General features: G+C 35.0%; 1 protein-coding gene across 6 annotated transcripts in view; it reads left to right on the forward strand.

Moving 5' to 3' along the window:
- scrib (scribble planar cell polarity protein) overlaps positions 1-14,030 on the forward strand; it is a 1,177,936-nt gene that overhangs the window by 1,071,315 nt on the left and 92,591 nt on the right. For 5 of the 6 annotated variants that reach the window (XM_090386364.1, XM_090386366.1, XM_090386370.1 and 2 more), the window contains one exon: positions 10,420-10,638. The exons of the other annotated variant lie outside the window; for it this stretch is intronic. In XM_090386364.1, the coding sequence (XP_090242490.1) occupies positions 10,420-10,638 (219 nt within the window). The remainder of the gene's footprint in view (positions 1-10,419; positions 10,639-14,030) is intronic. 6 annotated transcript variants of the gene reach the window in all.

Below are 14,030 nucleotides of genomic sequence, written 5' to 3' on the forward strand. Positions count from 1 at the left end.
TCTTGCATCATATGCCTCTGCTAATGCTAAATAGAATGACTTAAATTTCACAAGACATATATGCAAGGTTATCCATGTATTGTAAAATCATTTTTATCATACTTTTGACTCATGTACTGTATGCTGATATGACTTTTCAATTTAAAGCAGTGAGTAAAGTGATATAATCAGACATTTGAAAACAAATAAGCATGATGACAGTATCAGTGCATCAAGAGAAATACAAAAATATATGTAGCACTTCATAGTGATGATGATAATGATGTCGTAAATGTTGAAAATTTATTTGCATCTTTTGTCAGAACGTAATTGTGCTCTGATCTATGCTGATAATGTAGTCACATTTTTCAGAAATATGTTTCCTAATAGTGAAATAGCAAAATATACATTTCTGAAAAAACAAAAAAACAAGTATTGTTAGTAAAATTGCATGTATAGGGAAAGAAGGGGTAGTGATAGTCCTGAAAAATGGGCCATTTTCGAGTGCTACAGATGGCAGTAATCAAAGTGATTTCCAGCTGTATCCCATTGTGGTGACCTTATGGTATTTAAAAATAAATAAATAAATAAAATAAAATTGAAAGCATCTTGCTCACAGTGCCAGGAGAATAACATGACTCTACAGGATACAACAAAGCATGCAGGAGTCCTTCAAAAAACTGGCTGACACTTGTGTTGATAAAGCACCTGTTATGATAGGCCATAACAGGTGTGTTATCAACTATAGAGTAGCAAGAGTGTAAAGAAGAGTTAAGCACTTGGTGGTAATAGGCTATCTTTGTCATCTGATTAATTCATGTACTGATGCATGCCACTGAAATAATAAAGATTTTTTAGCATCTATGTAGGCTGTTTTTGGTTACATGTGTAACTAGTATAATATAACAGTGGCAACCTTTGACAACTCTATTTGAAGAAGTGGTTAGTGGTGGGAAAAGCCATATGAACCCTTTTCAGAGTTACCATATTGAAAAGTGCAATGAGTGATCACTAGCAAGTGGCACATGTTCACATGGCATTCATGATCCAAGGCCGACCGGGCTAGCCGAGTGGGTAAAGTACCTGCCCGGCAACCCAAAGGTCGCGGGTTCGATTCCCGCCTCGGGCTTGGATCAAAGTACTGCAAAAACCTTGGGAGGTGCAATATGGCCACAGAAGCCGATGCACCAACAACTACCAAATCAAAAAAAAAAAAAAATCATGATCCAAAAGTTTTGAAAGCAGCCAAATTGATGAACTCAAGAAAAGTAACTTCTGAATCACAAACTTCTGGTGAAAGCAATCCTAAACAGGCAAGAAGGCTGAAAATCTAGGCAAAGCCTGTTCATGTTCCTCTATGACTTGAATAAAGCAATTGCTTGTTTCTTTTAAATGTTATGCCAATATTTGAAAATCCAAATCTAGTTCTTCAATCCAGTGTATCTCACATCCATGTACTGAGGTCTTTACTCCTGGATATTTTGAAGACTATTATATGCAATTTATTATAGTAACAGTTTTTGTATTTTTAACTTCCATTTTGGAAATTGATTACCATAGCAGACTAAACTAGACTTTAGGCATTTTTTCTCTTGAGGTTGTGGAGAGGCTAAAACAAGAGAAGAAGAGTTCTGTTATACTGTTCAGTGGAGAAGTGCTTAACTGCTGCATGTGACTATTTAGTGCCCAAGTTCCCATTGAAAAGTGATGTTTTTATAAATGTTGAGTTAGCACAAATTGAGTATTTCTTGGCATTGTTAAACATGAAGCAATAGATATTTTGCAGCATCAGTCAGTTTCAGTTTGAGAACTCACCAGATGCTATTATAAAAGAAAGAAAGAAAGAATTGATATACAGTTGTCCTTGGTTTGGGAAATAACATGTGCACAAGGAAGCTTGAAATATAACAATTATCCTTAGTCATATTTAACATTTTAAGAATTTCTCATGGCAATGCTGAATGCGAGAGAATATTCAGATGATGAAAAATAAAAATAGAGTTCAGATCTTACCTTTCTAGTGAAGTTTTGGAAATACTCTCAACAGCCAAGTGTGAATGTGAAGAGGCCATTTTTGTGAAAAAATCTGACCCAACGTTTTTGTGGAAGGCAAAGTCTGCGACAGTATTTTTCTTAAAGCAATCAGGGTCAGTTGATGTTTAGACAATGAAATACACAAACAAAAATCTTAGGTGAACTAATGTTCGAAAGCATACTATACTGGTAAGTAATCCAATGTCCATAGGGTTGCTTACCAACAGTGGCGGCTCCTGACTCTGATGTATGGGGTTGCTACTTCTTAATGTAACATTAAATTGCCTTGGTTATAAGACATGTAGACACAGATGGTAATAATAAGCAAATTAAAAATACCAGAAAACATTAACTGGACACTTACCATTTTAACAGACTTGGGTAATCTCAAAATTTTATTTAAAAGTAAAATCCATTCTTCGGTTTTTATTTGTTGAAAATGGATTAATAATTTTTTCATTCAAGTTTGATGCACTGTCAAATCATCCCTGCTCGCTCTGCAGTTCCTTTGACTTGTTTTATCACCTCTAAAAAATGTGTATTGGCAACCTACCAACTAGGCATTGACTCAACCATGGGCCAAAACATGGAACTATGTAGTGCACAGTTCCACCTACGGTTAAATTTCAAAGTTGAAAACGATTTTGTATTTTTATTCGTTTATTATTGAAATTCTTATTGGAAATAGAGGATGAGTATACTATATGCGAGACCTGTTAATAAAAATATTCATTGTGTTGCATTGTTCTTCACAAAATTTCATATAACTCCATTGACTGTATATCTAGATTTAAAAAGCTGGGGGTTCTTCAGTTCCGCAGTGCCTACCAATGAGCTGCCCCTGCTTACCAATATAGTAAACAATTCTATGTCCATATTTTATTATATGTGCATGTTATCAGTGAATTTTCATTTATAGTATACTGAGACGTGAAGAAACTCTCCTAACTTTTAACCAAAAAATCTTGTCTTCTTCCTGTTTTTATTTTGTAAAGAACTTTTTTTTTAAAAAAAGCAGAAAAGAAGATCTTTACAAAAAGCACAAATTGAGTATTTTTGTGCTAAAAAACTCCTGTTTTCCTCATACTTGCAATTTCTGATCTCCAGGTTTTTGAAAGTCAAAAGCTGGAAGCTGTAGTACCGAAAGCTGCACTCTCAGTTGAGGACTGTCTTCCTTGCAGTCCGTTTATATTTTTTACTCCCAGTGTGCGAAAAGTTGAGGACTGCTCGTAGATTTGATATAAGTTTTCCAGCTGACTCTTGCCTGATGTCAACCATGCTTTATTTTGATCCAGGCTTGGAACTGGCATTATCAGAGTAGGGGAGGATACAGAGGGGGTGAGGGTTTGGCCTAAAGCAGGAATGATTTGAGCTAGGACTAGGACAGATGAACAATTTAACTTTATATTAAGACTTTGTCTTAGTTCAAATAAGTTTTTGCTTGTTCCGGATATCAGACTTTTTCATAAGAAGCCCGTATAAGTATAAATACAGCTCATTTCTCATTTGTATAATTCTGTCAGTTCTTAAAAATAATCTAAGAGAAACCTATCTTTTCACTGTCCAGTATATAAATTGCCAGATATCTATCATCAGGTGTTAGAGAGTAGTTTCATTGAACTCTGAGTAAGGTATAGATGCCAAAGCTTGGACGCTGGACAAATACCCAAGTTAGCTGCTTAACTGCATGTGGGGAAATTTTATCTTTCTATTTAGTCACTTATACATCCAAAATTCAAAACCTGTGATAAGTTTAATATTTGATTTCCGTAGCCGAGTGATCAGGAGCGAAAGTGCAATAGCACACGCTCTTTGAGTGGACCGAGGTTCAAACCCCTGACTGCTAAATATGGCCGATCTGCCAACCCACACCGGACCAGCGTGGCAGATTATGGTCCATTTCCCTCAACATGAATCATTGAGGAGGCTTCCATCCTGCAGTGGATTGATAATGGCTGCAGTTTACCTTACATCCAAAATTCAAAACCTGTGTTAAGTTTAATATTTGATTTACACAGATAAACAGATTATATAACTATAGAGATTTTTTTTAGAACTGCTCAAATAAAAAGATACACATGTCAATCACTTGACAGTTTCACAGTCAGCTCCATTTATAGCATAGCCATAAGCATAACAAAGAGCAGCTATGCTGCCGAGCAAGCTCATTTCCATCTAACTACAAATTAAAAAAAAAAAAAATTAAGTCATCCCCATTTTCGTAACCTGCTGTAAGTGAGTCATTAATATAAATTAAGTAAGGGCAAGTAAGATATGAGAGAAAGAATATTTAAAGCAGTCCTTTATGTATAGATCTCACACATTTGGCTTTTTGATGTAAGGCTGACATTGGCTCTCATCAGTTGTCACTAATCATGATTGGTAGTTGGTTGCCTCCCATTCTAACTGCCAATCCACCTTGACAATGTGAACACTTGCCAAGAATTGTTAGGGAGGGAAAAAGTGTAAAAAAATGCAAATTAAGTAACATTTATAAATAAAAAGAACGTGATACACTTTGCCTAGAATTGTAAGGAGAAATTAGCAATTCATGGGCAATATTAATAGCATGCTCTGGTAGCAGTATATATAATGTGCTGGGACCCAGCTCCTTTTGTAAACTTGGGATCGATCCCAGATTCTTTCTTTGATACAGACTTCTCGTTTTTTTTTTTTTTTTTTCATTATTATTATTTTTTTTTTATATTAAAATGCAAAGTATATTATATTGCTATTGTTCCTCTTCTAACTACCAATCAACCTACTTCATTTTTACCACTAATTTGAAGTGTATTACAAAACTTGACTTCCCAGACCTTCATTTTGAGATAGTTCATATTTTTATTGTTATTTTTGCGTAATATTATAGACTATCATTTTAAAAGTTTTAAAAATATTTTTTAAGAACCATTCAGAGAACTTTTTTTCCCTTACAGTTCATGGCAAGAGTGTCAGTTATTTTGGTTGAAAGCAAATGGAGGGTATGGGGTAAGAATGATCACAGTCCAATTTGGCCAGTTTTAAAACTAATAGCTCCATCTAGAGATATTTTGAAAAATCATGTCCAGAAAATATTAGTATACTGCTTTTTTTTTTCGTTCAGTATTATGAGACAATTGAAGAGAAATGTGAACCAGCAGGATGAGACTGTCACTATTTATGGTCATTAATTACTCTTCTGATATATTCAAGAGCTGGACAGAGTATCTTCAGCCACTTTATTTTAAAAAAGTAGTAAAAATGTTTTAAGGACACAAAAGGTGATATTGTTGTACACATTGGCACAAATGACCTTAAGAATAAGAGATCTGCAGATTTACTTAACAAGTACAAGTCAATGTTGAAAAAAAGTTGCGAGCTAGGGTTGAATTTCAGTGTCAGCAATTCTGCCCAGACACGATAGGAGACAGTATATGATGAGAGCCTTGTCAATAAATTCAGCACTGGAGAGATTGGGCAAGGCTCACGGGGTAGAATTTTTTTCAGCGTGGTCTTTACTTGCTAACAGGAGAGACTGCTTCTACAGAGATGGGATATAATTAAATAGAAAGGGTACAAGAATATTTGCAGTGTTAAGTGGGTCGGAAAACTGCTAGCTTGGGGGTGGATTCACAGACTAAAAGATTAACCAGTAGCCTCAGGCAGAGGCAAAAGCGATTCGTGCACTGCTTCTATTGTAATGAGCAGCAGCCTAGAGAGCAAGTTGCTGGGGATTTTAAGAGCTGCTGGGAGTCATCATGGAACAAATAAATACTTCGGCTGTATTAGGGTAACTAAGAGTAAGAACAGGTGCATCTATACTTGCATGTACACCAATGCTAGAAGTATAGTAAATAAATTTGATGAATTTGAAGTATTGATCACGGCACCAAAGGCAGATTTTGTTGGGATATCAGAGACATGGTGTCACACAGATATAAGCAGTGCAGAATTGGAATTTGGGGAGTACAATATGTACAGAAAGGATAGACATGGTAGGAAGGGAGGAGGGGTTATGCTGTTAAGAAACATATAAAATCTAACGAAGTGCATCCAGTTGACATGGGTGTACAGTGAAATGTTCAGTCAGTTTAGTGTGACATAAACACTGGGAAAGGGAAAATGCAAGTAGGAGTGTGTTATAGGACTAATGAATCTGATGAGTATAATGAGCAGTTGTGCAGAGAAATAGTGGGCCAGTAAATCAGAATGTCTTGTAATGGGGGATTTTAACTTTCCAGATATTGACTGGAACTTGTGGGTTGGTCACTCACACTCTAGCAAGACATTTGGGGATTTATTGGAGGATTGTTTTCTACAGCAACATGTTCGAGGGGCAAACAGAGGTGGTAATACTCTTGATCTGATTATTAGCAGTGATGATGGATGCATTAGGAATTTGCAGATAGAGGAACCACTAGGTGACAATGATCACAGTTCTTCTGATGTGGAATTTACTTAAAGATGTAAGTACCATCGAGGGTAAAGGGAAGGGTTTTGTTTTTGTAAAGGTGACTACAGTGGTCTCAGGCAGTTTTTGAATTCTATACAGTGGGATCAACTGATGATGTTAAAAACAGTGAATTCTAAATGGGAGGCCTTCAGGGAATTAAACTTGGAAGCTACTAGGCTTTTCATATCAACTAAGAAATACTTTCGAGATTTAGTCCTAAATGGATGTCAGATGAAGTAATGAGGCTCTTGGCAGAGAAGAAAAATCCAGGGATGCATATAAATTAGCAGGAGACACAGAAAACTATGGCAGATATAAGCTAGTCTGTAATCAAGTCACAGAGGAGGTTAGGCAAGTGAAGGCTGATTATGAGAAATCCTTGGCAAAGAATGCAAAGAAAAACAAAGACTTCTTTACTTATGTAAACTCTAGAAGGAAGGGGATGAATCAGATTGGTCCAGTTGATGTTGGTGGTTCAACTGTTGATAATCCTTCTCAGATAGCTGACAAACAGAGAGTATTTTGCATCTACATTCACACATGAGGAATTCTGTAAGGAAGCAGAGCACAGAAGTTTATTAAACTCCAACAGGGAGCTAAATTATTTTGTAATAACAGAGAGCAAAGTGGAGGAGAAATTGTTGAAGTTAAACATAAAAAAGGCACCTGGGGCAGATGGAATATATCTAGTTATATTGAAGGCGGCAGCAAGGGAAGTAAGCAAACCCTTAGCCATAATTATGAGAGCATCCTTGGACTCGGGGGAGTCCCCACAGACTGGAGATGTGCAAATTTATCCCCAATTCACAAAGGGGGATCAAAGGGTGATACTTAGTTTAACTTTTGTTCTGGGTAAAATAAGGGAGTCACTGGTTAAAGATGCATTGCAAGATCATCTATACAAGACTGCAGCAATAATTCAGACACAGCATGGGTTTGTTAAGGGAAAGTCTTGTCTGACAAATTTGATTGGATATTATGATGTGGTTACAAAGGAACTTTGTAACCATATTATAATATGCTGAGGGGATACTTCTACATGCTGAGATTAAGAACCTGACGGGGCATAGATTCAAATTGAGGAAAGGCAGTTGTAGAATAGATGTGCGGAAGTTTGCCTTTAGCCAGTGGGTGGTTGATTGCTGGAACAGACTTCCATCTGTTGCGGAAGTTGATAGCTTAAATAAATTTAAGGCTGAACTAGACAAACATTTGGAGTGACTGGATGGGTGAAATGGGAAGGTTTTTTTTTGGGTGATGCTCTATAAGCCTCCTTTCTTGCATCATGAGCCTCAGCTAATGCTAATGCTAACTCAAGAAAAAAAAAACAACTTCTGAAATGGAAACATCTTTTAAAAAGCAAACCTAAACAAGCCAAGCAAGCTGATGATTCTTGACATGTCATTCTCACTCGTGCCAAAGATCTGTTCATGTTTCATTCTTCTGGCTTGAATAAGGCAATATTTCCTTCTTTTAATTATGCCATTGTTTGAAAATTCAAACATAGCTCTTCAATCCAGCGTACATCACATCCATGTACTGAGGTCATTACTCCTAGATACGTTGAAGAATGTTAAATCCAAATATGTTTTAGCAACAGTTTTCAAATCTTCCACTTCCATTTGGAAATTGATTAAAATAACGGGATGAGTCTGACTTAGTCGTAGGCGTTTTCACTACCAAAGTTGCAGAGATTCTAAAACAAGTTTCTGTTCTTTGTTCAGTGAGGATGTACTTTTTTGCTACCTGTGACTGCATGGTGTACAAGTCCCAAAAAAAAAAATTTGCTCTTACAAATTCATCAGTTGGGCAGTGCATCTTTTTCATTTTCAAATTTGAAATTTTTTGTTGGCAAGTTTCCAGTACTTCATGTGTCATTAAAGATAAGGAAATAAATGAATAAATATATATTATTTATTAGATCTTGGTCGTGAAACTGAAAGTGCACAAGGAAGCGTGAAATATAACAAATTATCCTAAATCATGCTTGCCATTTTAACAATTCCTTCTTTTGTCTGATGAAGAAGTTGAAGCAATTTCTTGAGCTTTAAAAGGCAATAACAATTCATATTTATGTATAAATATAAGTATTTTTTTTTTTTTATAAGTAATTTATACAAAGTTGTGTCTTTCTATTGCTAAGCATGTACCTTTAATTCAAGCTTAGAATATGTGTAGAAGGTATGGGGCAAGAAAACTGGAGGGACCTTACTTTTTTCAACGATACTGTGATTGAAGAAACACATTTGGCTATGTTCTTCCAGCAAGATAGTGCATTACTCCACCTCTCAGTTACCTTCCAACACTCCCTTAGCAGAGATTTTCCAGTAAAAAATTTGAAGATGGACAATTAAATGGACACCATGATCACTGAATCTGATGCCACTTGATTTCTTTCTCTGGTAACTTAGGAAATCTGTTGCACATTAAAGTTGACAAAGAATTATTGCAGAGCTACAGGAGGAAATCATATCTCAATGTGCAGAAACCAGTGATGACATGTTGTCAAGGGTTCAAATATTGTGTGTTCTTATAATCAGGGGGTATTTAGAAATAAATGGTGAAATATTTGAAAAGCAGCTGTAATTTAACACATGACCTGGTTGTTACTTCACCTATGTAATGTGACTTTTGGAAATACCCTGTAAATCAAGTACAGGACATAATCTTCAATCTGTTAACTTTGGGGTGAAACTGTTGGCAGATTTTGAAATCCACAACTTAATGAATAATTATATCACCTACTTTGTCATTATATAACATATTACTATACTGTACTTTAATATTTACTGTACATTATATACTGTAATACATATACTGCACTGCACTGCATTGTATTGTATTAAAGCTTAATGTATTCATAATTCCAGTTTAAAATTGTATGCAGTTATTATTATTAGCCATATGGTACAAGGAAGCCTGAGGCTTATGCTGCACCAGCCAAAAAAAAAAAAAAATTCCCGAGTTACCCCCCTGTGTGTGTGTGTGTGTGTGTGTGTGTGTGTGTGTGTGTGAGAGAGAGAGAGAGAGAGAGAGAAAGTAGAAAGGCATCACCAAGAAAGAGAAGAATGATGATATCCAGCTCAGGACCCTGGGTTTGCCAAGCCCATACTCACCAGATGTGAGCTCCCGGGGTTAGACACAAGAGTATTTTGTTGTGTCAGTGACAAAATGTTTTCCAACTGTTTGCATTGTGTTGTTCACCAGAATTAATTTTTAACATAGAAACTAAAGATCAGCTTGGTCTGGATTAAAAATAACTGATAACTACTGAGCAAATATACAATCAAAGTATAAAAATCTAGTAGATGTTAGAAAAGGCAATTTTCTGTTCTGTGTTAACTGATTTGACATAAATCAGTTAACAGTTTAGAAACAGTCATTATTTCCAAAAAATATATATGTATATATTTTTTTTTGTTTGTTTTCCTGTTTCTTATAGAAATTAGGCTGGTCTTCGATAATTTTATTGCCTCCAATCCAGGGCCTGAACCAGTCTTACAACCATTTGGCTTATAGAGAATATGTTGCATCTGATTACGTTTTGTACTGTAGCTGAAAAATGTTACTTTTTGTTTGTTAATTTTAATTAAACATTCTTTTTTTTTTTTTTTTTTTTTTTTATCACTATTGGCACATCATCTTTGATTTGTATTTGACAAGAAAGAAAACATTTCATTGAGAAATCTATTCACATATTCATAATGGAAAATACTATTTCCATTATGAATATAGTATTTGCTGCCATATTCCATAAACAAGTTAAGCATAAATACAATGCAATTAAAATTAAATATGCAGTTATGTTAATATTTTACCCAGACATTTAATAAATATTGTAAAGGGATCTTTTATTTTTTATTTATTGAACTTATTTTTTTATACTTGAACAGTTATTTTTTTCTTGTCATTAATTTAAACCTAATAGAAATCATATTATATGCCATATCTGTCTTATGCAATCACTGTTTTAGACCTGCAAGAACCAGCAGGGTGAAATTAACTTGACACCTTGCTCCATGGACTTCCCTCGTCTGGTTGTTACTTCAAGAGAAGGTGAAACACATGTGGTGGAGAGAGAGCACATTGTAGATGAGAAGGTCACTCGCAAGATTGAGCAGTATATTGATGCACATACTGGTGAAGCCAAGCTCAGGACTATAGAATATATTGAGAAAATTATTGAGAAAGAGGTAACAGGCTACATTTTGAGCAGTTGAATACTGCAAAACATTTTGTAGGTCTGTCTTCTACTTATTTTCTTTGGTTGGCTTCATTTTATGCACTTGGTAGGTTTTTCACTTAAAGAAATAACTGCCGCATGGTATGTACTTGCACTTAGCAGCCCTGCACCCAACCCCATTCACCCACATTGTCTCTTGATTCAGTATTTGTTTGGTACAGTTTGGTGATTAGATTCTAAGTGGTGTTTTAAAATCGATTGACAATGTGCTTCATATACTGTAGCATGTGCATGGGTTAATGGTGTGGTTTTATAATTATAATTCAACATAATATACTATTTTACTTCCAGGATAATTTAGAACTTCCTTGCCAAACTTTAAGAACCTACTGGGGAATCAATAGTAAAGAAAATACATCTTATGAACATGGATCCAAAAACACTATGTTGAGTTATTATTATTATTAGCTATATGGTGCAAGGAAGCCTGAGGCTTATGCTGCACCAGCCAAAAAAAAAATTTCTGAATTACCTCGAGAGAGAGAGAGAGAGAAAATAGAAGGGAATCACCAAGAAAGAGAAGAATGATGATATCCAGCTCAGGACCCTGGGTGTGCCAAGCCCATACTCACCAGATGTGAGTCCTTAGTTAAAGTGTCTTAAAATTTTGGTAATTAAATAAGCACTCAAGCAGTCTATATTTGTTACATTTCTTTATTAATTTTTTGCATAAAAAAAGCCTATACAAGCGTCATATTGACAAACATGTGATTTCTGCAGATGGTACAGCTGCTATGGGAATTTCAGCAGCATTCTGGATATGCTGCTGTAGCTTATGCTGCTTATCCTCAGGTGAAACCTCAGTGCTATACAGCAGTTGTTTTGTGTTCCCACAACTAAAAATTTAATGAAATCAGGTCAGAAGAGCAGGAAAACCACAGAACTGATCTCTTGCTAGGTGAAAATTTCTCTCTGTCTAAGAGAAATTTTCATCTTGCAAAACTCTTTGGCTGTCTTTTGTAATAGCATTGTTCTGGTATACATTAAGTGGTTTGTCTACCAATAGAAACAAAATTATATTCTCAAGGAATCTAAAGTGCATATATGAGCAGTCAATGAATCCTGTACAACATAAAGGAGCAAACGATTGGAGCCATACTATGTTAATGTTAAACCACTGTTGAAATATGGTTGATTGAAGAGGGGTATGGCAAAACTCCATAGCCAAGTGGTCAGGAGCGGGAGTGCAGTTTTCCCCCCTCTCCCCTTTTTTTTTTTTTTTTTTTTTTTTCAGTTTTCTTGTCAGTTTCATAATCATCTAATTTGCATATAATCTATTATTTTGATTATTGAAATAATCACTTATTAACCATTTGATTATGCCCATCACTAAATAAAACCATTTGAACAGTCAACTTTTGAAAAAGTAAAAATAAGTCAAACTAAACATTCTTTGAATGTACAATGATATGCTGCTGGCTCCTTTGAGAATATTGATTATGTGGACACAGCATGACAGGCCATGCAAAAGTTTTGTAACATGGAGATTATAATCAGTACCTATCCTAACTGGTAATGATTGATAGATTAGCAAAATTTCAAGGCATTTTCAGACTTTTATTTATAAAAATGGTTTTCTTTATTACTGATCCCCAAATTTGGCAGAAGTGTTCTGAATCACCCTATATAGTTCCTTATAAAAAGTATTCAAGCACTCTGGAAATGGTGGTTCCCTTATAATGACATCTACTGCTTACCGACTTTCTGGAAATGAGTTACTAAATGTATTAAATTGGACTGTTGTATCTTGACTATAGATGGTTGCTAAGTATTCTAATGAAAATACTACAGGGACATCATATTATAGCATGGTTCTAATGGCATTTCTGTACCTTTCTTTAATAATATTAGTAATCAGAATACTACAGTATAAGTAATTAGAATCCCAGTAAGACTTATAGATCTTGTATAAAAGTTGCATAACCATATGAACAAATTTATCCATCATAAGTTTACTCATAAATTTTAGAACATGTATCAACTTGAAATCTCACAGGTGAAAAGATTACAATATTGAATCACTTTCAGACAGTTTATAAAGTATACAATGAATGTTTTGATAGATAATTATTAAAAACTATAAATTTAATTGAATCACTCCAGATTAAGGTATAAAATATTATTGCTTTTTATAATCATGTAATAAATGATAGCAGCAAAAAAAAAAAAAAAACCTACAATATAATTGCTTCTCAAAGACAAAGAGGAAGCCCCCAGCCAATATTGTTCTTAAAGCATAAATTTCATTTTAATAATACTAGGTTTAAAATGAGACAAGAGTGAAAAAAATGCTAACCAAGCACTTTCAAAACCAGAAAATTCTCTTAAGTGTTCTTTGAAGTGGCTATCAAAGGATAAACCTCTCCATCTATTTCATTAGTTATGCACCTCAAGAAAATTTCAGTGGAAGTAGGTTATCACAAATTGTAGAAAGGATGAAAATATATTTAAAAATTATTGATTTATAACCAAATCATCAGTGCAGCTGGTTTTTAGCCATATAGGCCCCAAAATTATACAGATTTTAGATTTTAGAGATTACAGTGATCAACTGGCATTTCTTAGCAACTCAGACCAAATGGTAACATTGTGGATGTTGAAAAGGAACATCATTAAGTACACGTGGAGGCATTTCCCATACCTGGTAGTTCTGGCTGTGCACACTGCCACTAAGCTGATATTAGCCTCATAAGTCCATAAGATGTTTTTGAGGTTCATAACATTCCACCTCGATAGAGGAGGTAGATCATCATATGTGAGGGCAGTACATTAACAGGTTCATGTGGAGTTAACTGGTGCAGCACACAGATCTTGTAAAGAAAACATTGCAGCAGAGATTGATGTTATTAGGTGTTGCTCATATCATGACACCTCTGTGTTACTAGCAGAGAGAAATGGTGCCATATTGTTTGGCGCCATCGGCCACAGAAATAGCAATTTCATCAACAGTATGACATCCTCTGCCAGCAGTGGAAGTAGAATTTCTCATCATTTTGTGCAATCCATTTTGGAAGAGGGTACCTCTTCTTAACTTTTTTAAACAGTAATATAATTGAAATTCAGCCAAATTGTCACTGTTAGTTTGGTAAAAGAACTTTACCAAAACAACAATACCACCACATTACCATGTTGGACTTTTGTTCTGCCGTAGTCACATCTACTTTTATCACATCCAAGACTTGTGTCACTAGCCACATCATGAAATTTACTTTGTGGGCATTACCGAGAATACCTTTATGTTACTTTTTAGAAATTTTTTTTGTTTGTTTGTTGTTGTTTTCTTTCATTTTCACATGGCCTAGACCAGGTATATCCAACCCTTGGCCCATTTCTTAATATTAC

The sequence above is a fragment of the Mastigoproctus giganteus genome, chromosome 12 (genome assembly GCF_048544385.1).
Source record: "Mastigoproctus giganteus isolate SK-2022 chromosome 12, ASM4854438v1, whole genome shotgun sequence".
In the NCBI taxonomy this organism is placed as follows: domain Eukaryota; kingdom Metazoa; phylum Arthropoda; class Arachnida; order Uropygi; family Thelyphonidae; genus Mastigoproctus; species Mastigoproctus giganteus.